General features: G+C 37.9%; 2 protein-coding genes across 2 annotated transcripts; both read right to left on the bottom strand.

The window, feature by feature from the left end:
• Positions 1-8618: 8618 nt before the first annotated feature.
• LOC106632547 (polymeric immunoglobulin receptor) lies at positions 8619-14360 on the bottom strand. The gene is made up of 9 exons (XM_042215970.1): positions 14324-14360; positions 14058-14117; positions 13793-13972; positions 12989-13309; positions 12562-12861; positions 11949-12008; positions 11593-11694; positions 11428-11504; positions 8619-9857 (listed from the first exon to the last, which is right to left on the bottom strand). Exons 1-9 carry the CDS (start codon positions 14358-14360, stop codon positions 9693-9695), a joined length of 1302 nt encoding a protein of 433 aa, XP_042071904.1. The 3' UTR covers positions 8619-9692.
• Positions 14361-18072: 3712 nt separating this feature from the next.
• On the bottom strand, positions 18073-23289 carry metrnlb (meteorin like, glial cell differentiation regulator b). The gene is made up of 5 exons (XM_005950896.2): positions 22847-23289; positions 21380-21563; positions 21069-21294; positions 19687-19746; positions 18073-18914 (listed from the first exon to the last, which is right to left on the bottom strand). Exons 1-5 carry the CDS (start codon positions 22939-22941, stop codon positions 18598-18600), a joined length of 882 nt encoding a protein of 293 aa, XP_005950958.1. The 5' UTR covers positions 22942-23289; the 3' UTR covers positions 18073-18597.
• Between the last annotated feature and the right edge of the window lie 189 nt (positions 23290-23478).

Below are 23478 nucleotides of genomic sequence, written 5' to 3'. Positions count from 1 at the left end.
GTACACTGGGATGTCGTGCTTGGAGAAAACTCTGTGAGTTTTTCTGATACACGGCACATAGGGGATGACAATGTTGTTGTGTTCTGTCTTTCTTATCCTCCCTCGACTGGTGTCTGATCTTCTTTCCTCGTGCATCTTTGCTGACTTTATAAAGCCCAATTAGCATAACGCATGTTTTAAGTCTTCTTTACATGTGTGTGTTCCTTCTCTTTTCCTTCAGGTTCAAGGCTCCTTTAGACTGTCTGTATATCGACAACAGTATACAGGGAGTGCAGAATTATTAGGCAAGTTGTATTTTTGAGGAATAATTTTATTATTGAACAACAACCATGTTCTCAATGAACCCAAAAAACTCATTAATATCAAAGCTGAATGTTTTTGGAAGTAGTTTTTATTTAGTTTTAGCTATTTTAGGGGGATATCTGTGTGTGCAGGTGACTATTACTGTGCATAATTATTAGGCAACTTAACAAAAAACAAATATATACCCATTTCAATTATTTATTTTTACCAGTGAACACCAATATAACATCTCCACATTCACAAATATACATTTCTGACATTCAAAAACAAAACAAACAAATCAGCGACCAATATAGCCACCTTTCTTTGCAAGGACACTCAAAAGCCTGCCATCCATGGATTCTGTCAGTGTTTTGATCTGTTCACCATCAACATTGCGTGCAGCAGCAACCACAGCCTCCCAGACACTGTAGTTAAGTTCAGACCCAGCAACACACTCAGACAGAAACTGGTTCAGCCCAAAGACAAAACTCCTAAACACAAACTTAATAATGTGGTGTATGCTGTATAATATAGCGAGGAATGCCCAGACCTCATTGAAGAGACCAAACAGCCACTTCATAAACATATGGCACAACATAGAAGAGCCACCTCCACGGGACAAGACAAGGTCCATCTGCATCTAAAGGACAAAGGTCACTCTTTTGAGGATGCCAGTGTTCACATTTTGGACAGAGAAGACAGATGGTTTGAAAGAGGAGTAAAAGAAGCAATTTATGTCCACTGTGAGCGACCATCTTTGAACAGAGGCGGTGGTTTACGACACCAACTGTCTGCCATCCAGTTTTGAGATCCCTTCCCAGACACCTTAACACCCACTCACATTAGAGGTATTTTTATGTCATGCAAATGTTAAAGCCAAATGCAAAGAAAGACTGTCAGAACAGCAGGGATGGAGCATTCTTGGGTGGCCTTTCTCATAAAAGAATTTTAAAATTTATAAAATAGTTGATATATGCCATCTAGTGGTGAAAGAAGTATTGCTAGGCTTTGCTGTCAAAACATTACATGAACTTCTGTGTAACCACCCTGTGTCTGAGGAACCAGCATTGACTCAGCCTCAGAAAATGGGGGAGGCCAGTTATGACTCAGACACAAGAACAAGATACTCAGCAGCTAAAGAAAAACATGGAGTTGTGCAACTGCAAGGAGTGAGAGCTTTTCTCTCAGAGTGTGGAGCTGAAGAATAGGAGTTGGATTCATTGTGAAGGGTGTGAGCTAGCTGATTATTATGGAGGATGCTGTGAGGAGTTAGATATCAAATATTGCATATGTTAAAAAAAAAAAACTTTAAAAAAGAAGAAAAAAAATTGGATGAGATGAGTGATTGCATGACCCTGTCTATCAAAATAACAATCACAAAGACAGACCACAGTAGGTTTGTTCTTAGGAAACTGTTCCTGTAGCCTTTAAACAGCATGTTGAACCATCCAGATTTAACGCAAAGACACTGTGATATAATTTTATTTCAATTTTAATATCTGGATACCCTGAAATACTTACCACTACAGTCATTTACATTTTTTACACATTCAATATGAATGAGTGATGCTTATTTCGAATACTGCAGCATAATTACTGTATTCAGTGTTACACTGAAACAGTGCCAGCAGAGGGCTCAGTGTGACACACTAAGCAGCAATACTGGAAGAGTTTTGCTTTTTCCTTTTTTTTTAAATTCACTTTCAGTTTACTAAAAGTCATAAATGGTTGTACGGCTTAAATGCCTGCCCAGAGACCAGTTTCAGAAAATGGGTTTAGTGAAAACTCTTAAACTGCTCAATGGACGGTTTTCTTCAACGAACTTTGAAAACTAGCAAAACTGGTAAAGTGACTAAACTAAATTGGCAGACGGAAAACAGAGTGGGGAATGAGGGTGAGCAGACATTAACGATGCAACACTGACACAGAGAAACACCGTCCTAAAATACACAGAGGGAGCAATCAGGGGATAAGAGACAGGAGGGAAACACAGCTGGGTCAAATCAGGGCTGACAAGACAAGGGGGAGCAAAACCAGACAGACTACACACAGAACAGGGACTATCAAAGTAAAACAGGAAATACAGAACACAGGGAAGCCACATTACAAAACCTAAAACTGGACTCAGAAAATACAAAAGGGCTAGGGAGCTAGACACAGTGAGAAAAACACACTACAGTGTAAAAACCATGAGGAAGCCCAAAATAAAAAAGGCGGACCATGGACCATGACATGATGTCCATCAGTGAAAAAAATATTCACACTTGCTTGGTTGGAAAAAAAGTATTCATTCACTATTTTAGTTAAAATACAGAAGTCTTATCAGTACATTATACTTTAAGGAGAAGCAGTAAAACCCACCTGCAAAACATGTTCCCTCTGACTGACACAGCCCGTTTGCTTTTATCTGTAATTTAATCTATAAATATTCACAGGATGTTTTTCATGATAATAATGAAGTAGGGATCGTAAGACAGTGACAATGTTGAACAACAGCGGTACTTTGGTGAGCACCTCGTGTTAAGGATGAATCAAACAGGATCTGCATACAATTGAGACCCACAGTTTAAGCACATATGTACATATTTATCTTCTGTGAGCTTTATGGTAATTTTCATTGCAGTAGCGTTCTTCAGTTGTAACGTTTTCGTAATCTCCGCCTGGATCATCAAAGTGGTTCAAGGCGCTTTGCTGTTTGAAGGTCACCACAAATTCTTGATTTCCATAAATCTAAAGAATCAACAAAGATAGTTAGAGGCTAGGGAACCACATATGCTGCAGAGACCCTGGTTGCAGTATATGAGTATACATAGGCTCATATAATATATGTAGTGACAACCTTTATTACAAGAAATATAATAAAAATGTTTTAAATGCAGATGTTTTACATATGACAGATACTGACCGAACCACAGAAGCTGATTGAACCTCCTAGGACCTAGCGTCCACATATGTGGACATCACATTTTGGGTTATTTAGACCAAAATACTCAATTTTGCTCAACATGGGCCTGATTTCTACTTACGAGGACATTATACTGCTACTGTTCTATCAAAATTTTAAACAAATATCCTCATATGTGGCTCTTATTTTTCTTAAAAAAAAAAAAAGGTTAAAAAAATGTGGTAATTCTTTGTTTTTACATTAATTGGTCCTCAACATGCCCAAATATCAAGGAGAAATTAAAAATGCATGTTGTGGAAGAGTTTGGGTCTTAAGAGGTTAAAGTAGCTACAAGTTCTAAAACTGGATGACTTCCACACATCATAGCACGACTATAAAATCCATTAATTTCCAATTAATGTCACATTATACTAAAGAAGCATAAAACCGGCTGAGTGAGCTCTTCTCTTAAATTTTTCACTTTTCTGTTCTAAACATCACAGTAGTCGATACCACTCTATAACATTTCTTTTCATCACTAAATCATTTTTAGTTTTAAAAACTCCTTCTGTCCACAAGCGTCCCTGAGATAACAAGTTTAAATCCAAACCAAAGCAGACTGATAACCAGTTAGCTGGTCAATGTCTCAGTTTAATCAATAATCGTGTGTGTGTGTGTGTGTGTGTGTGTGTGTGTGTGTGTGTGTGTGTGTGTGTATTATACACATAGGCTTTGGACTTACTCCACCTTCTGCATCTATCACATCATCTGCTTTGGGTGTATTTCTGCTCATGACAGCTTTAGTTGCTGAAAATACAGTTTAAGAAATTTTTCAGCTCTTTCTGCATGCACATTTGAGTGTAGAGTCTGAATATGTGTGTAAATATAAACTATAGCATACCTCTCACATTGTAACATTTGTACTTATAAATAATAACCAGGACACATATTAGTAAAACCACAGGGACAACAGCGTAGGCTGCGTAGTGCACCGCTTCTGAAAAATAAAAACCAATTAAAAACAGAATAGAAAGTTCATTTTCAGTTACTGGCATTTCAGCACAACTGTTGATCACAGGTGCACGCTTACACAGCTGTTTTGACACTTACGAGCATATTGACTTTACTTGTGTTTAATCCCAGGGGAATTACCCACATTGTAACCATGAACCACATCAACAGACCAATATGCACTTGTCAGCCTCTCTGTAAGGCACACTTGTTCAACTGCTCATGAAGATATAAGTCTAATAAGCCAATCACATGTCAGAAACTCAGTGCTCAGTTGAACATTTTATGACTGTTGGAGCCTGATGGGTCAGTCGGAAAACACTACCTCTAGAGTTTATAGAGAATGGTCTGAAAAAGAGATAATCACAGAAAACTTTAAGTTGGGACGAATTCATTCACATATTTGTTCAAACCAGACACTTATCTCTGCTCCAAACCCATCCAAAACATCTGAAAAAAAATTACAGATGTTATATATACACTACGGCTCAGTTTTAGAAGTTTTAGAACACCCCAATTTTTCCAGTTTTTTATAAAATAATTATGCACTTTAATGTCTGATTGCACTCTGAAATAGATGCATACCAGAGGGTATTGCATGGTGCTGCAGAATGCTGTGCTAGCAGTTTTGGTTCAGGGTGCCTCTCACATTGTGGAACCATCCTTTCGCCTTCTTGACGGCATACAAAAATCCTGCACAATGAACTGAAGATTTCTAATTTAGATTCCTCAGTCCATAATACCTCCTTCCAGTATTCAGTAGTCCAATGGCGGTGTTTCATGGCCCAGACAAGCCTCTTTGTCTTACTCTTAGCAATGGCTTTCTTGTTGCAACTCATCCTGTCAAACCTGTAGCTCAAAGTCTTCCTTTCACAGATGAAACTGAGACTTGCTGCGACCTTTATTAAGCTGTGCTTGAAGCTGTTGTACAATTACCACTGGATCACTTTGGATTTTACCTCCTTTCACTGGTCTACTTGTTCCTTCTGCCCCTGGTACTTCACAGTTATCTTGTCCTCCTTCTTGATGTCGTGCTCTGGTGGGATTCTGATTTATCTTAGTTGTGGTCTTCTGCTCCTTGTTCAGAGTCTCTTGTGTTTTCCTTTAAGCCAGCCTTTTTGGTAGGATGTCCTGATATCAGCCACTTCCTCTATCTGTTGATGGTGCATCCCATGTGGTTTGGTTATCCATGACAGTTCCTCTTTCTGTGGCTCATCATCATCTGTATTCGGCTTCCTGAGGCATTCTTGGAGCAGCTTGTCTCAGGATTTCCCGGATGCTCTGTGTTTCATTGTGGATTGTGGCTCCGACACTCACTCTTTCTGTTACTCAAAAAGCCTCATAAAGCCTATGTAAATTTCAAAGTATTTCACTGGCATAAAGAGAAAAAATGACATATATAACATAGAAAGTATAAAAAAGGTAGTGCATATCTTTTTGTCTTCTATTGTATAAATGATAACCCCCTATATAAACACCTGGTTAGCTTTTAGCACTAAATACACTATTAAAAATGTGTTAGGGGCTGTGTTGGATAAAGCAAGAAATGCTTAGTTATGCTTATATAAAGATAGAGTTATAGATGGGTGGGTGGATAGATAGATATAAAAGCTGTTAAAGAACTTGCAGGTCAATAGTACTTTGATCATCAGTTTTATATGAAAGAAAGTCAAAAACTACTTTATAATCTGTGAAAAAAATGCAATCACTGAGAGTCTAGAAGAGGCCCTATCAACATGGATGCATACTGTGGGAAGTGATGTGTCTGCCTTAGTACGCAGTGTTCTCAGCAGTTCCATTTTTGGCAGATTTCTTGCATTTAGTGTGAAACCAGTTGGCTGCTGTACTATTTCATCACGTCAGACAATTGAATTAAAAACTGCAGTCCATGGTTAACAAGTTGGGTGCAAACAAAGACATTAATTTTGCTGTCATATACACAACTGTTCAACTTAACTACTGACAGCTGAATCTTTGTGTACTTTCCTCCAAGTATTTAAGAATCACATTCAACTTGATTAAAGAGACTTTTACAGAAAACAGTGTTTCATTTTGGCTGAATTAATGACATATAACTATGACCTCTCACCTTTGACTTCCAGCTCAACAGCAGAGAAAACATCCAGGTCAGAGTTTCTTTGGACACCACAGAGGTATGATCCTGAATCACTTTTGGTCAAACTGTTAATGGTCACTGTGAATTTTCCTGAGATTTTGTCATCATCGAGTCTGAATCGTCCATGTTGTCTGCTGAGAGGTGATTAGTGCCTGCCGACGACATGTGGAGCGCTGATTTCCTCTGCACATGTACTTCAAATTGTTCTGGTACTGAGACTCGTACGGACAACGGATAGACTCAGAATATCCCTCATAGCTTTCAAGCTTGGTCATATTGTCACAGCAGCTGTCTGTCAAAATTATAAACAGAATCAGAAAATGTTGTACAGCCACAGAATAGAGAGAGGATGTTTTATATTTAGCTTGCTGCAACAAGATTGCCTGAGACCCAGAGTTAGTGTGATTTAATCAGTGTCACAGCAGCTGTCTGTCAAAAAGATAAAGGAAATAATCCTTTACACCTTATATTTAAATTTTATGCCACCTTGTAATCACTGGAAAGACAAACTTGATTATCTTTAACATCATCTTAATTATTTTACTTCATTATAAAATACATTTTGAGAAGAATGTATTTAACTGGCTTTAATTTCAGCTCGACTTCAGTGTAGATATCTTTTCCAAATTTGCTCACCCCACACCAGTATTTGCCAGCATCCACAGAACGAAGATCAACGATGGTCGTTGTGAAGATTCGTGCTGTTTTGTCATCATGGATAACATATTTGTTTTTCCTTGATTCTGATGTTTTAATAAGAACATCACCGTTACCACAGTTGCTCTTACACAGATACTTCTCATAAGACTCATAACCCTGGCCATAGGAGCAGGAAACTTTAACCTCACTCCCCACATATCCAGTCACATGGATCCCCACTACTGCACTGATCACACACCTCAGAGCAACTGTAAAGTAAAGACAGTATAAAAATGTAATAATTATTTGTTTTGTCATGTCGACAATCATGTATAATAACATTCCCAATAACAGATTTGTTATTCTTCTGTAGCTATTTAAACTACTTACTACAAAGGGTGAACAGCAAGTTTTGAAGGATCCACATCTTTGCTTTGGTTAATCAAAACAGAAACTTGACAGGAACGACTCGCACACAACAGGGAAGCCAGGGTGGAGCCAGACTATCAGTACAGAGGTGACTGGACATCTTCTAGAGGCATTTTAAGATTTGTAACTGACGTATGCCTCCTAGTGTTGAAAGAAATATAACACTGTAAAAGTTAGGTTTTGCACTGAAATTGTTAACTGTAAGTATTTAAGTGTATTTAGGAAACTGTGCTTAAAGAACTGAAACTAAAATCACTCGATAAACTGGCCCCTTGAGTTTTTTATCTTATTATCAATGTTGCATTCACATAAAAGAAGCACAGCAAACATGCATTTTATTCTCTGTTGATTATGTTAATGGTTCAGAAGCAACAGTCTTAGAACTTAAACTAACACCACCACAATGCTGCTTTATCCAACCAGTAGCCAAACCAGAAAACTAAAACTGCTGAATTTGCCCAAGGGCCTCCTGGGACCTGGTGTCCACATATGCGGACATCACGTTTTGGGTTATCTAGACCAAAATACAAATTAACCTCTACAAGGGCATGATATCCACTTACGAGGAGATTATACTACCACTGTTCTATTGAAATTTAAAACGAATGTCCTCATATGTGGATCTCATTTTTCTCAGAAACAAAAATCCCCCCCAAAAAATCAGGTAATTCTTTGTTTTTATTTTCATCAGGTCCCAATCAGCCCAAATAGCAAAGAAAAATTAAAAATGCATGGCATGAAAGAGTTCGGGTCTCAGGAGGTTAAAAAAGCTGGGTCCTTGAAAAGTTGGTCTAATTTCACAAGAAATGTCAATTATTAGAACAATTATCAAAAAAAATTTTTTAGTTAAATTTGGTCAGTAAACCAAGAATTTCTACAGTCACAGTTCTAAAAACTCCACATACATTTGGTAAAGCAGCTAACTAGTTCTGTCAGATAATGCTAATGGAGCAACTATCATCCTTCTTGGTTTAAGCTTGGTAGTGCAGCTGATAACACCCACGTATGCCAACATTTTCTTAAATGTTCCCTGTTCTCTTGTCATATTGTGCTTTGGAATTGTATTTTCCTTCTATTGTGACGCAATGAGCACAAATTAAAACAGATTTGTTCATAGAAAATAACAAACAGATTTGTTCATAGAAAACTTTTAGCTGATTTTCTCTTTAAGCAAGTGGGTGACATATCCAGATCCAGCGTGAGAAGTGTGTTGTTATTTTTATATTTAAAAGTTTCCTTTGCAATATGCTTACCACTACAGTCACTTCTAATTTTCACAGAAAGATTCATCACAAAAGAGGAACAACAGTCATGTTTTTCTGTCGTCTTTATTTCTGTCTGTCTGGAAAGTCCAAAATGGTCCCCTGGAAAAGCAAATCTAATCATTTCAAATACCGTCATAATTGTTCACTTTATGCCCATAGCCAATTATTTGGTGCCACATCATTAGTGAAAAGTAAAAAGAAGTTATAATATTAAATATAGCACTTATTTTTAAAAATTACAATAAAATGAAAGGCAAGAATTAAAGTTTTGCAAGAAACATACCTGTATCCAATCTTTATACCTATTAACAAGTGATGCAAACTGCACTCTTGTAAAATACTGCAGTAAAATTACTGGTGCTGTAACCACAGGGTCACTGTGACACACTAACCAGTGACAATGAAAGTGAGACTTTTTGATGGAAGTTGAGTTTTTTTTAATCTCCTCAGAAGAAAATTAAAGTTGAAGGTTTCATTCAAGTGGCACCAAACTCTCTAGAAGTTAGAAAAAAAGTTTCCTACATAGAAGAATAAGAAAAACAAAAAAATATATAAATACATCATCATAAATTTAAGCAATACAATACTGCGGTTATCTCACTTAGTACTGTGGTTGTACTACCAAAATTAAACCAAGCATTACCAAAAATATACGTCGGTTAATAGAAGCACTCCACGGGGGAAACCTGCCACATTTGTGCTGCTATTAGATGGTTACATGACACATGTTGATGAATAATGTTTACTTTTGTCTGCAAAATTGAATCCAGTAACTGCTTGTGTCAGAAATCTTCAATTGAAACCAATGAGAAAAAAAAAAGTATCATAAAATGAAAAAAGCAATGATTACATTTAATTTTTGGTTGGTTTCTCACAGTTTCAGAAGCACAGTCCACATCATGCTGTCAACAGCAAGCAATACCTTAACCTGAACAGGTTTAGTGTGCTAAGGCAGTGAAAACAGCAAAAGAATAAAAAACAAAGGAACATATATTAAGTGCAAGCCCTGGTGAACAAAACACTTTGAATCTGTTTTTGAATGTACGCACAGATGTAATTAGTCTCATCTTCTATTGGCTTTATGGAAATCTTCATTACAGTAGATTTCTTCAGATTGTGTGCAGTTTTCATAGTCTGGTTCATCTTCACCTGCATCATGATAGTCGTTACAGGCACTCTTGGAGGTCTGCTTCTCTGAATACCTCACAACTTCATCGTTTCCATAAATCTATTCAGAAACCAATGGAAAACACATGATGGTGTTATGGAAACATTTTATAAAGCAAACATTAAAAAACAACATTTTTTTCTGGCACCACTTTCAAACTAAGATTGTCTTATGATCTGATTTCACCACTAATGAGTAAAACCACATCTATCCAGACTCACAATATGAAGAATTATAGTAAGAGATGTGTATAAAATACATTATGTTTGACCAAAAATTACATTCTGATAGAACACTAAAGGCAAATAATGTTTCAAATATTGCTGCAGATAAATTCCATACTTTACCGAAGTTTTAGGGTGAAAAGAAGTTAAAAAGTCTAAAACTGGATGCTTCCCACATGTTCTCAGCTCAACATCATAGAAAGTATAAAGCTGCAGCTCTCTTAAGTGTAGCCTGTGGACCAGAGTCTGCATCAAAAACATTTCATGCTACCCCCAAATACCTCAATGAGACAATCCACTACTATAACTTTTTTTTAGTCGGCGGTTAATTTCACACTGTCGAACTGCAGAACCAGCAAAGGGACTACTTCTCTTTTTTCTCTTATGTTTTCAAATCTTAACTGATTATTTCTTCCTTAAACCGTGCTTGTTGTTGTGATAACTAATTCAAATCAGTTGCAATCCCCACAATTTCAAGATGAGAACAAGTTTTGTCATCAAATCACTGTCACACCTGTTGCAATTATGGTGATTTTAAATGTGATTACTTAATTATTTGATCCTATATTAGTGTTGAACATTATTAGTGTTTGAATTCTTGAGTTAAATGTAAACATGTTTTTTGTGGTCACACAGACATTTAAGTTTAATATTTTGATCAAATCCTAAATTATTGCTTATGTTCATCCTTAAGTTCAAACTCCTGTTTTGTAGAATCTTTCTCCAGGGACCTCAGTAATATCATGCTCAGAACAGTAAGGGTTATAAGGCATAGTTATCAATGCCTGCAAACCTCTTGCTCTCCAAGTGAAATTGCTTAAAAGAATTTGAATTGCAATTTTGGTGATCTGTGACCTTTACTAAACGCCAACACTGTCACATGACAAGACTGAAGCCGTGCTATAGGCTCCATGAACCTGTGCATAGCAGTAGCAGTGCTTTCATCTAGTGTAAAACTGATGTTTGACATAATTCTGCTCTGTTAAATTATAAAAACTCATAAACGATGAAATGTTTATGATGTGGGACGCCTTGTAATTCCCTTACAGTTACAGTTATGTTGTTACTTGCATTACAAAGGTTCCTCAGTTATATGCTCTTCCTGCTCACTCGTGCTACAATCAGCTGATTTCAGTTCATATGCAGGAGGAGGAGGATATAGTAGGGCTGTACAGCTTTGGAGAAGTGGAGATTCGAACATTACTTTTATTTTTATTGGAAAAAAACAAACAAAAACGAGAGTGTGAACCAATGTCCAAAGAAAAACTTTGAATGACCCTCAGAAAGCCTTGAGAACTTTTTAAAAATTACATGAAAGTCTTTTGCAAAGTACTGTATTGAACACAGCTAAGAATAAAACCAGTTAGTTGTGGTATAGTGAGACTTGTTGTCTGCTGTTGTCTTACGCCATTTTCTGCTGCACCCATTACTTCCTCTAAACCTCCTGTCTTTGATGTATTTCTGTTCACGACAGCTTCATTACCTGAACACACACAGCATAAAACGTGGTTATGCTCTTTTCGCATGTGCATTTCATGAAATTTGTGCATGTCTATGAATCCAGAATATACCTTTTATTTTCTGACGTTTGCACTTATAAACTATAAGCACAAGGACACATATAAGTACCAGCAGCAGGGCGGGCACAGCGTAAACCACATATTGTCCTGCATCTGAAAAACAGAAACCAAAACAGAAACAGTAAAAAAACATCCTCAAACATTATCCTTTGTGATAATGTTTCTTTTTATTGATATTTACTGTTGGCCACGGGTGCACACACTCTGTTTTGCAATGAAACTATAACTAGTTCCAAAAAGTATCCATAGCTTATGAAGAGGTAAAATATTTGATCTCACAACATTGATCAACAGCACTATAGACTAAAAGATGCATACTGTATATAACGTACCCTTCATAAGTTTACCTGAAATTTGTGATGGTGTTTCCACTGTGGAAGCTCCATTGCCAGTGTGCTGCTGAAAGACTGTTGGAGAAACAAGGCTCTTAGCAACTTTTTTAAAAAAATAAAGGAAGGAGTAGAACTCTAGCAGTCAGTTAAGTCTTTCTGAAAGTATTCACTGAGCTAAAGTTAGACTTTAACTAATTTAAACAGTAAAACACCCTGTTATAGGTGCATGTTTTTCTCATTCGAGAATTGAATGAATTGAATCATCATTGAATCATCATATATATATTTTCATTTTCGGTAATATTTCATTAGAAAATAGAATAATTAGTTAGAATAATATTATGTTTATGTATAATAATAATGTTTTAGCTTTTAGCTTGGAGAACTAAGTACACAATCAGAGGTACTTCTGCGAGGCTGGAAGACGCTGTGTCTATATTTAAGCCACCAAAAAAGTGTAAGTAAGCAGCGGTAAATGAGCTTTTCCGTAGTCCTAGTTTTACACGAGTGTCATCAGTCATCACGCTACAAATGACACGATGACATGACACGCTGACACAATGGTCTGAGAATAGGGTGTAACTTACAGCTCTAACCATGTTATTTCATGCACAAGTATTCATCTCACCAACTGAAAGCTGAATCCTGGTGTAGTTTCCATGGCTCCACTGAGAGTCTGACCCACACCAGTATGTCCCAGTATCATCTGCTTGAATCTTTGTGATCGTCACTGAGAAAGAGCTGGAAGAACCATTATCTTCTATTGCAAATCTACTTTGACTCGTCACCATGTCTGTGCATTTGTTGCGATGGTCTCCCTTACAGAGGAACTTCCTGTTATCCCGATGTTGTGGAGGATAGGGACACTGAAAAATTAGTGGATGTCCTACAGTACCTTTTATTTGAGTTGACTTGACACAGCACCACTCTGTCAGATGGAAAGACAAAATTGTGAAATCACAAACTATTCAGCTTTCCTAAAAAGTGTTTTGCAGAAAACTGTACTGTAGGCTGTCTTTCAGTTGGTGTAAAGTGACATTACTATGACCTCTCACCTTTGACTTCCAGCTCAACAGCAGAGAAAACATCCAGGTCTGAGTTTCTTTGGACACCACAGAGGTATGACCCTGAATCACTTTTGACCAAGCTGTTAATGGTCACTGTGAATGTTCCTGACACTTTGTCATCATCAAGTGTGAATCGTCCATTTGATTTGGTGTCAGAGGTGATCAGTGCCTGCTGCAGACATGTGGAGGGCTGGTTTCCTCTGCAGATGTACTTCAAGCTGTTGTGGTACTGAGACTCATACGGACAACTGACAGACTCAGAGTATCCCTCATAACTTTGAACTTTGGTCACAGTGTCACAGCAGCTGTCTGTCAAAAATATAAACAGTGTCAAATGACATGTTAGAGTCGCAGAAGAGCAGCATGACATTTTTATATTTAGGTTCTTGTGGGTTTTTTCTTGCTTCACATGCATTTGTGCTTTCAGATAGGCATTGATGTCTATTGAGAGTTCACCGCCCACAAGCTCGAGATTACCACAATAATTTTCAGCGGAAATAAATGATCAAGGCTGCTCTTTTTTTTCACCATCATGTGGTTAGGTGACATATAAAATTATTATAAATAATATATAATATAAATATATATATATATATATAATTAATAACATTTAAAATCATTTTAATGTTAATGTATCATTAATGTATTATGTTAATATGTTTTAACATGTGTTAATACATGTTAATGTATTATTTGTTGATTAAAAGGATTAGGTCCTGATACATTAGATTAGACAAGATCAGACAGACAAGGACGGACAGACAGATTAAAATTAGCTGAGGGATTATTTACCTCGTACTAATTTCAGCTTGACTTCAGTGTAGATATCTTTTCCAGTTCTGGTCACTCCACACCAGTATTTCCCAGCATCGGCCGAATGAAGATCAGAGATGGTTGTTGTGAAGATTCGTGCTGTTTTGTCATCATGGATCCTGTATTTTTTTTCCTTGATTCCGATGTTGTAACAAGAACATCACTGTCACCACAGTCGTTCTTACACAGATACTTCTCATAAGACTCATAACCCTCATCATAGGAACAGGAAACTTTAACTTACTCCCCACATATCCAGTCACATGGATCACCCCTACTGCACTGGTCACACACCTCAGAGCAACTGTAAAATCATGAAAATATAGTTAAAAAAAATACATATAATTTTTTATTTTGTCAGAGCAAGAGTCATGTATAACATTCCTGAGCCTAATGAAAGCTGTTTTTCTGACCTCAACTACAAAAGAAAAAAGATTTAATGCATTTAATTCTAAATCTTAAATTTGTACTCTTCATCTGTTTACTTTTGTAGCTATTTAGACAACTTACTGCAGATGGTGAACAGCAGGTTACGAAGGATCCACATCTTTGCTTTGTTTCGTAGAAACAGAAAGCTGACAGGAAACGTACTGAAAATGGGACACCCACAGTTTGAGCTACTACATGTCATTGGCAGTACTGAAGCTTTCACTTCTGCATTGAGATACAAATGTTTTTCAACTCGTGCTCATTTGCATTTTTTTTAAAATGTAAAATTTTTCGTTCATTCTTTAATGTAATTCAAAGTGATTAGACTGGTACTAGAAAATGACTTCTGTCTGATGAATTGCGAGAACATTGTGCCTTTGAACTAAAACAGTTCAGCTGACAAATTTAACACTTAGAATAGAATTTTATTTTCCTGCCACTGAGGGGCAGTACAACCTAATATCATAATAAGAAGGTTCATGTACAACAGGACCATGACTGATTAATATTCCCTGATTAATACTGATTAATAATTTTACATTGTGTTAAAATAGCTCCGGATTTATATTGTTTGCAGGATTTGTTTACAAGACTTTGAATAGTTTTTCATTTTTGTGATTTCCAGTGCAAATCAATTTGGGTCATCATCATTAACACTCTAACCATATGGTATTAGAATATTTATTTATTATTTATTATCATTCTCAAACATCTTGATAATTTGACGATAAAAGGTCATTTTTAACTGATATGCATCAAAAACATTTACTTCTTTTTCCAGAAGTATTCCTTCTTTCCTTTTTCATTTCGTTTTTGTCTTTCTCTTAACAAATATCATCCAAAATGTTAATAGTTAATAATAGTAATAGTTAGAAGTTAATAATTAGATCATCCTTTTCTCAAAAATTTTGTCAAGATCACTGCGGAACACAGTCGCAGAGACACAAAAAGAGAATTTCAGTAAATGTCACGCTGCATCTACTTTTGTTTACTACTAAAGATGTTTTTTTTCCCATTCTAGATTTAAAGATTAAGTGCATCAGTCTCTAAAGACACACACACACACACACACACACACACACACACACACACACACACACACACACACACACACACACACACACACACAGCCTTCTCCTTCAGAAACCAGACATACTTACAACCTAAAATATTGCGCCACCATGTAAAAAGCACTGACCCCACCCTGACCAGTGCATTATAAAATGCCACTGGTAGTATACAGTATGTGGGTGGAAGCATACATGTGCATTTTCCCTGAGCTCAGCCATTCCCTGGACTCCAGCTGACCGCTCAGCTGTGCCCCTTGCATACTGTAGCACAAACTGTTTCCATATCTCACACACTCTCACAGTTAAAGGTTAGCATTAAGACCCCCATGCAGAAGGATAAGTGTGTCCCGAATTAGCGAGGATGCCAAGGCAAGCTGGACCATTGCCAAGATGGGTTGCCAGGGGGTATTGAGTGTTTGCTATTGTGGGTTGGGTTTCTGCAGTGTAGCCTGTGTGCATGTTGGCAGTGCGCAGGGCGCGTGTGTTGTGGTCTTCTCAAACTACAACCCAAGACAAGCACACCTATGCAACACACACAGAACCTTAGTATGTTAAGATGTTCTGCACTGTTATATAGAGCTGACCCTCTCAGGTCTCTATCTTTAGCTTTAATGGTATGTGTTGATGCCTCTCTATATGTCTCTACATGTTAACTGAAAGTAAATAACAGAAATTAACCTTGTTTTATAGATTAAACAAAAAGATCAGAAAAATTAGCATTCGTACAGAGGAAAAAGTTTGGAAACCTTGCCCAGTAATAAATAATAATGAAATAACTTGTCTTTACCTTACAATATAAAGTGCCTTAAGTTAACTGTTGTTACAATTTCTGAGGTAAAATGATTTTGCTGTAACATGACAGAATGTGGAACAAGTGAAACGCTGTGAGTACTTTCCAGATGGAATGTACATCTTATGAAAGTATCCCATTATTTTAAAAATGATATTAGTATTCAGTTCCTCATAGTTTTTCACTCAGATCCATCCTCACTTATGTCAAATAGCACTTACAGCACACATCGTATATTAGCTGCATGTTAAGCTAGCCATCGATGACAACTTCAACTCTGTGTCCTTGTACTTAGTTTTTGATCAGTTAAGAAGCCCAGTTCTGGTCGTGTTTTTCTTCTAGTTTCTCAGCAGTTGTTGAACAGATGCATAAAGACTGGAATATTTAAAGGTCACGCTGTACAAATTTTAACCCACAATTGTTTCCATTAAACCTGAATAATCCAGTCTTTAAAATTTACTATCTGTACACACCATCAAAGGTCAGATTATCTCAGCCTTCAGTGTTGAACATTCTTTGTTTCATGTAGCTCTTGTGAATCATCCAACTTTCTAAAACTGCAGTATAAAGTTGCTGAAGTGTTTGTGGAAGTGCTCAGCAACAGGCTTAAAAGCTTTGTTGATTTCAGTATATAGTATTTCAGTATAATGACCAAGATAATGAGGATGAATTACTTCTATTACTGTGTCATGCATTAAGCAATATGCCCAGCATGTAGGCTCACAAAACACCAATAAAGAAAAAGAAACCCGAGCCAGGCACCATCGCAATTTAAAAAAAAATAAAGTAGAATAATCCAACCTTATGTTTGGATTGACTGAGGTATTTGTTTGCTTGGCTAACCATTTTTATGAGCTGAGTGAAAATTTCAGACTGAGGACATTTTGGACTGTAATCACTTTAAGACACATCTTCAAAGAGATGTTTGAAGGTGCAGACGCAGTTTAATAATAAAGGTAATAAATATGTTTAGGCAGTCTGCTGTGATGAGCTGAGGTAAGGGCCTGGGGAATCATTATCTTAACAAGTGTCCTCACAACAATAGTTAACCAAACGTGTGTGTGTGAAAGGGGAACATTCCATCCATTCTTGGTCTTCCTGAGGAAAGAGCAAAAACATCACACACACAAACTGACACACACACACAGACTGTTGACAGCAGGCAGCAGGAAAGGTGCACATACACGCCTCTAAGGTCATTCACACATCCGCCTCGTCTTTCAGCTCTCCGCCCATCAAGCCTTAGTAGTTTCAGCCATCAATCCATCTGGCAGTCCCTTTTTATTTTGGCAGACATGCTTCTCCTGCCATTAGGCTGCAATTCAAAACTACTCCTACATTAAGTATACAATGAATATCCTGTACCTTTAGGGCTGTACACAGTAGAGGTTTTGTTTAGTATAAACTAGAAAATTTGAGAGAAAAACATTAGCACATTAGTATCTGAGCTACCCGGATTATTATGGTGGAAAATATAATTGCTTCCACTTCTCTCACTCAGTAGTGAACACACACACACACACACACACACACACACACACACACACACACACACACACATGTGCAGGGAAAGCAGATGCCAAACAGAACAGTGGCTCATCAAAGCTCCACAGGGGCAGCAACGCCAGCACTGACGCACTGCTGCTCTCCTGCCAGCTAATGGTCACTGAGCACTCATAATAGTTTTTTCTTTTGGTTAGTTAGGTGGATAATAAGTCTTTGTTTGCATCCATGTGGGTGGACAGAAAGCCTGGTAACTTTTGGTCCTTCACTTTCTGTTCCTACTACAAACTTCACTTGTCAGTTGTTTTCAATTATCCGCATGCCAGCCACACTAAGCCCCTTTGTGCCGTGCAGTATCTGACAAATAGTGGCAGATTTGTTAATAAATTATAAACAGGGCCCCTCTATCAGGACATAGAGGTCATACTAACACATTCACAACCTGAAAAACACGCCAAGTGTGTACCTTTTTGGTGAGATAACAACACATATCTTTAATTTCTGTAAATATGTACAGTCCCTTTGAACTCATTAGCAGCACACACACACAAAGACTCACAGAGCTGCGTACTATACACTTCTGTCAGAAGACTCCTAAATTTTACAGAAAGCTTTTTACAAAGCAAACTTTCATTTCAAGAATGAGCAGTATCGTCAAGAGAATAAAAATGTTAACCAGGTAGGCACGAGTTTAAATTTAAGCCTCTCGTTCCTTCTTTCACTCACAGTCACTCATGCACAGATTTACAAACATATTTACATATGCAATAGCAAAATAAAGCCAAAGGGACATTTCGGTTTAAGTAGCACGTTGGCTATTAAAATGTCATAAAACTGATACGATTCTGAAGACGTAGCCTGTAACGAAAAGAATAAATCTGTAAGATTCCTTCCAGTCCCTTATTGACCCATCTTCCAAATTGTAACCTTTGCGCGTTTTCTTCGCTGACTGAAGCACTCCTTGTTTAAAATCAGAGCCGAGAACAGATCTCTCAGTTTGTGTCTACTTGACATGGGTTTGTTCCTGCATTTTGTACTTGGATGTACAGCTTTAGAAAGTATTTGTAGCGTGGTGCACAGCCAAGCCAGGCTTCTCCAAAATGGACAGAGCCAGTCAAAAGATACTCGTCCCCTCCAGGACGCACACTGCACTGTGCAGGAACATTGATACGACCACTCCAACTCCGTCCTCTGGCTCCACCCCAAGCAAACACCCTGCTCTTTTGGTGAAACAGTCGTCTCAGAGTCACTGTCGCCAGGGAGTGCTTGTTAGTACCTGGTGCGACGCCTTGGAAGACACCACTGCCAGCTACAGAGAAGGAACAGTTTTAATAAAAGAAAATTAAATCAACAGGTTAAAATTAAATAAACTTCAGAAAGCAATGAAAGCTTTTTTCAAAAAAAAAAAACTGCTGTCATAACCTCCCTACCCTGGTGTACTACTGTGCAAGTCTGAGTCTTTCTGTTGACTTTGTAAACTATAAATGTTCAAATGAAAAGATGAAGAATGAAGAGAACATTTAGACTAAATCTACATGATTGTCAGATTCATAAAAGCAAGAAAATGCCTCAAGACTACTTAGCAGAACACAGGCTAATGCATTAATTAACACTGTGAGCAAGCGAGATACAATTATATCCCATTACATTTTGTTTAATGTCTGATTACATTTGTGCTAATTGATATGATTTGTTTATGCAGCAAATCAATGTGATTAGGAAACTGATCAAAGCTGTCGCAGTCTGGACTGCATGTGCCTACATTTCTGGGAAAGTACGGATCAGCTTGCCGTGTTGGTTTTATGCATATATATGTATATATATATATACATATATATGTGTGTGTAGTTTATGCTATAGCTATGGAGTCATTTTAACACAGTACTATAAATTTAACATAACAACACTGCACTACATAATTCCAGTTTAGTTTTGGTGGGACATTTTCTTTCTAGTTTCTTGAATGGCAATAATCTAATCCAAGGCTTAAATTCCAAACCTTTCAAAGGTAATAAGCAAAGTATATTTTGCAAAATGTGAAATCAATTATTTAATCTGTATGCATGTGGATATTTATTTACCAAAGTCACTAGTACACACAGCCATGAGGACCTCTTCATCTGAACAAGGCTTGCAGGCGACTGAAATTGAAAATATGACAAAAAAAACAACAACAACACTTTAATAAAGAGCTACTATAAAAAAGACAAACATTTTTCCTTAGTTTGTGTATTTTTATCTAATCTAGTTTCCCATTAATCTATTTCACTCTCAAAGTCTTGGTGGGTTTTTCTTAGATATCAGACATCAAAAGAGGTATAGAGAGCATGTGAATGAAGACAGCAGGTGAGGGAAGAGATATAGCTGGAGAATTACCCCTTGACCCTGCCAGCTATAAAAACAGCTATAAAACACCAAGGCACACTGACACACTCAGACAGGAAGTTTCACTGGGAAGGCTTTCTTCGCTCTCATAAAGATAGTCCAGTGCGACTCTCCACCCACCACAGTTCCTCTCAACACCACTTCCCTCATATGGGTGGGCTACTCAAATTTTCCTGTTCTAATGGGGGTGGCGAAGATCTGCTCTTGATTGACAGCTGGGAGACGATTGGCTGACCCTTGTGCTTGACCCTAGTGAGACCTTTCGATTGGCTTGCTTGTTTTTATATGTCTGGCTAATACAGGGAAGAGTGGGAGTGAGGAAGTGTGTGAGGGGGGTGGAGTGTCAGAAAAGGGGCTACTTCAAGGTGGGATGAAGAAACAAGGGTGAAACAGTAATGAGGCCTCATGCTTACCAAACCTTTTTGCTTTTCCAGCTCTGGTCTGTCAGCCTCATTTCACGTTACTAAACTGCCAGCTATGAGTAACATTTTACCAAGTTACCAAAAGATTGTGGACAATTTGCAAAACCATGTGAAAATTGAGCTGCAATCACTGGGAATTTATTTGAGTTTACATAATACAATGAATATTTGTCCTTTTTCAGTGTTTAAGTATCATTTAAAATTAGGAAATTGTCACCGCTTTCTGCTCATTATTTAAATTTTAGATATCATTTCTCACAAGAATGCTCAACATGGATTCTGAGCTTACCAGAATCCATGTTGACATATCAGGTTATTATTGCATCATTAATGAACTGTTCTTTATATAGTCCCTGCTTACAACAAAGTCAATTAATTTTTAATGTTATGTGAAATCAATCTAAAATATTCTGGATTTTATGGCTTGATATTTGAGCAAATAGAGAAATAGGTTTCATTATTTGATCTTTAATGAATGTTATGAACAGTAACACTGAATACTGGGACTGAGTACTGAATACCGAGAGCTAAGAAAAGTAGCATGCATCAAGAGGAAATGACTCAGCATTACATCAAGTTACCAGAAAATGAATTTCACCAGTCACACAAGAGCAAAACACAAAATAATGAAAAAGAAAAAAAATGCAGGCTGTTACCTAAACCAGGTTGCAGGTATGGGAACATGTGCATCGCTGGCCCCTGACTGGGCACCAGCTCATACTGGAAAGCTGTGATCCTCCGGCTGATGTCTGCCTGTGGGATAGCCTCCACGAATAGCACCCCCTCTGCCAGGCTGAAACAATGCACTGTTCCCTGAGCCTGGTCCTTTTCTGCCAGCAGCAGCCTCAGATCCCCTGCATGCTCCAGGTACACATGAGAACCCTGAACAAGGTGGGCCAAGCAGACACATTCAGAACTCCTGATTATACACTAAGGCTTGTTTCTCAACATTGGTCTCATACTCTACCTGGGAGTAAACTTGAGGTTTAATGCACACATGGAGACCTGACATATGACCTGGTGAAGGCTCTATGTTTGGTCTCAGGTTGACAATTATGGCCCCTGTGGGGTAAAGCCACTCTAGAGATCCCTGAGAGCAGCGAAGGTAGACCTGCTCCACATCTCTGCGATGGGACTCATGGCTCAAACCGCTGTAGAGAAAAAGACGATGTTTTTTTGTTTTTTTTAATCACATATGGCTGTGTAAAAGGACTATAATATAATATCATCAAATCAACCTTTAACCAGTACTACAGAGATTGTACTCCTAGGCTACAGAATCCAGACAACATTTTTGTGGATGTAGAAATTTCTGTAACATGTTTGTTTGTTTGTTTGTTAATGTATTTCAAACATGTAAACAATATACAGGTACATTTAGTAAAGAAAATAAGAGAGAGAGAAAAATACTATACAAAAGTCAATACATTTCAATATTGCTACCGTTCTGATTCATTTACATGTTGAAAGGGAGTGGGAACGTGCTGGACAAACAAAGTTAAAGAAACATATAGAAGGGATTAAGACCAATGAGGAGAACTCCTGCAGCTGTCTGCCAGCAAATCTCTCACTTGTCTCTTGTGCTGATAAGCCACCTCAGCATCAGGGACTAATTAAGTTGTTAGAAGTTTAAGGCTGATGAACTTTACAACACAGAGTGTAAAGAACAGGCTTTCATTTTTTATGACTTGGGGACTTGGAGGAGTGATCAAAGGCGCCATGTGGCTGTATTTACTTAAGATAGGAGCTAGATTAGAGACATTCCTGTGATCATGCATACATAAAATCTTAAAGGAAGCATTTTTAGAGAAACTATAGAGAGCAACACTGTCAAAATAAACCAACGAAAATCACTCTTATGATCTGTTTGTCATATTGACACTTTCCTTTTCGAGAGTATTGACTGAGCTAAAAAAAAAAAAAAGAAAGAAAAAGAAAAAAAAAAGAAAATCCAGTAAATGAATTAAGGATTAATAATGAAATGTGACGTCATTACATTTCTCAGCAATAACCACAAGCACTTCCAAAACATCTCCTGTTTTCACTGACATTTCTTCCACTTATTTTACTCTGAGCCATGAGGGCTCCTCTTGAACATAAAGTTAAATCTTACTAAAACTACTCATCTAACGCCAAAACCATGCGTAACAACAGAACTGGCTCAAAGAAACACTTATCCTTTTAACACACGGTTGAATTTTCTTTCTTTCATCACCTGTGAAAAACACGGGGTAAGTAAACAGCACATTAAGTCACAAGTTTGTTTTAACAAAACCTTAATAATCTACGCCTATATGAATGAACCATGTGTTGTCCGTACCATCACTTAAAACGGCGCAATGCTTCAAGATTATCAGCCTGACATTCACAAATGAAAATATATCTGCTCCTGAACTGATATGACCACAAATCCTTTGTTCGTCTCCATCCTCACCTTCCTCGCCAGCTACACTGATCGCTGGAGTACTGTGCCACCGCCCGACACAGCAGCACAGCTGCGACCCAGTGCGCAGCCCACGGCCGGAGCATGGTGGCCTATCTGCCCCAGCGGTCACCGGATCCCGCACAACCACACAACACCAGACCAGCCCAACTAGCTGCGCGCTCTGTAGCCCCCGAAACAAAAGTATCCAGTTAAAATATCACACAAAAATACTCTTCTGCACGCCTGCGGGCTACATTGCTGGATCAACCGAGGTAAAAGTTGCGACTGAGGTTGGAAAGCATCAGGACAAGAAGTCTGTAAAAGGAGTAGTGCGCCCACAGCAAGACAACAGAGCCTATTCAAAAAAAAAAAAAAAAAAAACTTTCGCTCTGCGAGCACCGCTTCACGGCAGCGGGGGCGCGTGCCAGCAGCTGACTCCGCTTGAGTGACACGCGAGCGCTGACTCCAAACCACTCCCACAGATACACCGGAAAGATATGTGTATGAGACAGAGCTCCAAGCTGAACACCGAACGTACTGGCCAGCTATGCACAGATAAAACTGAACCCACTAACTGGGAATAAACGCTCGTGTTAGTTTGTATGACACGGAAGAATTGATAGATAAAATACAGCAGACAC

This window comes from Haplochromis burtoni, unplaced genomic scaffold, assembly GCF_018398535.1.
Source record: "Haplochromis burtoni strain Fernald_Lab_line unplaced genomic scaffold, NCSU_Asbu1 Contig_886, whole genome shotgun sequence".
NCBI classification, from domain to species: domain Eukaryota; kingdom Metazoa; phylum Chordata; class Actinopteri; order Cichliformes; family Cichlidae; genus Haplochromis; species Haplochromis burtoni.
The sequence above is the reverse complement of the archived record's forward strand: the minus strand, read 5'-3'. Positions and strand labels throughout refer to the sequence as shown.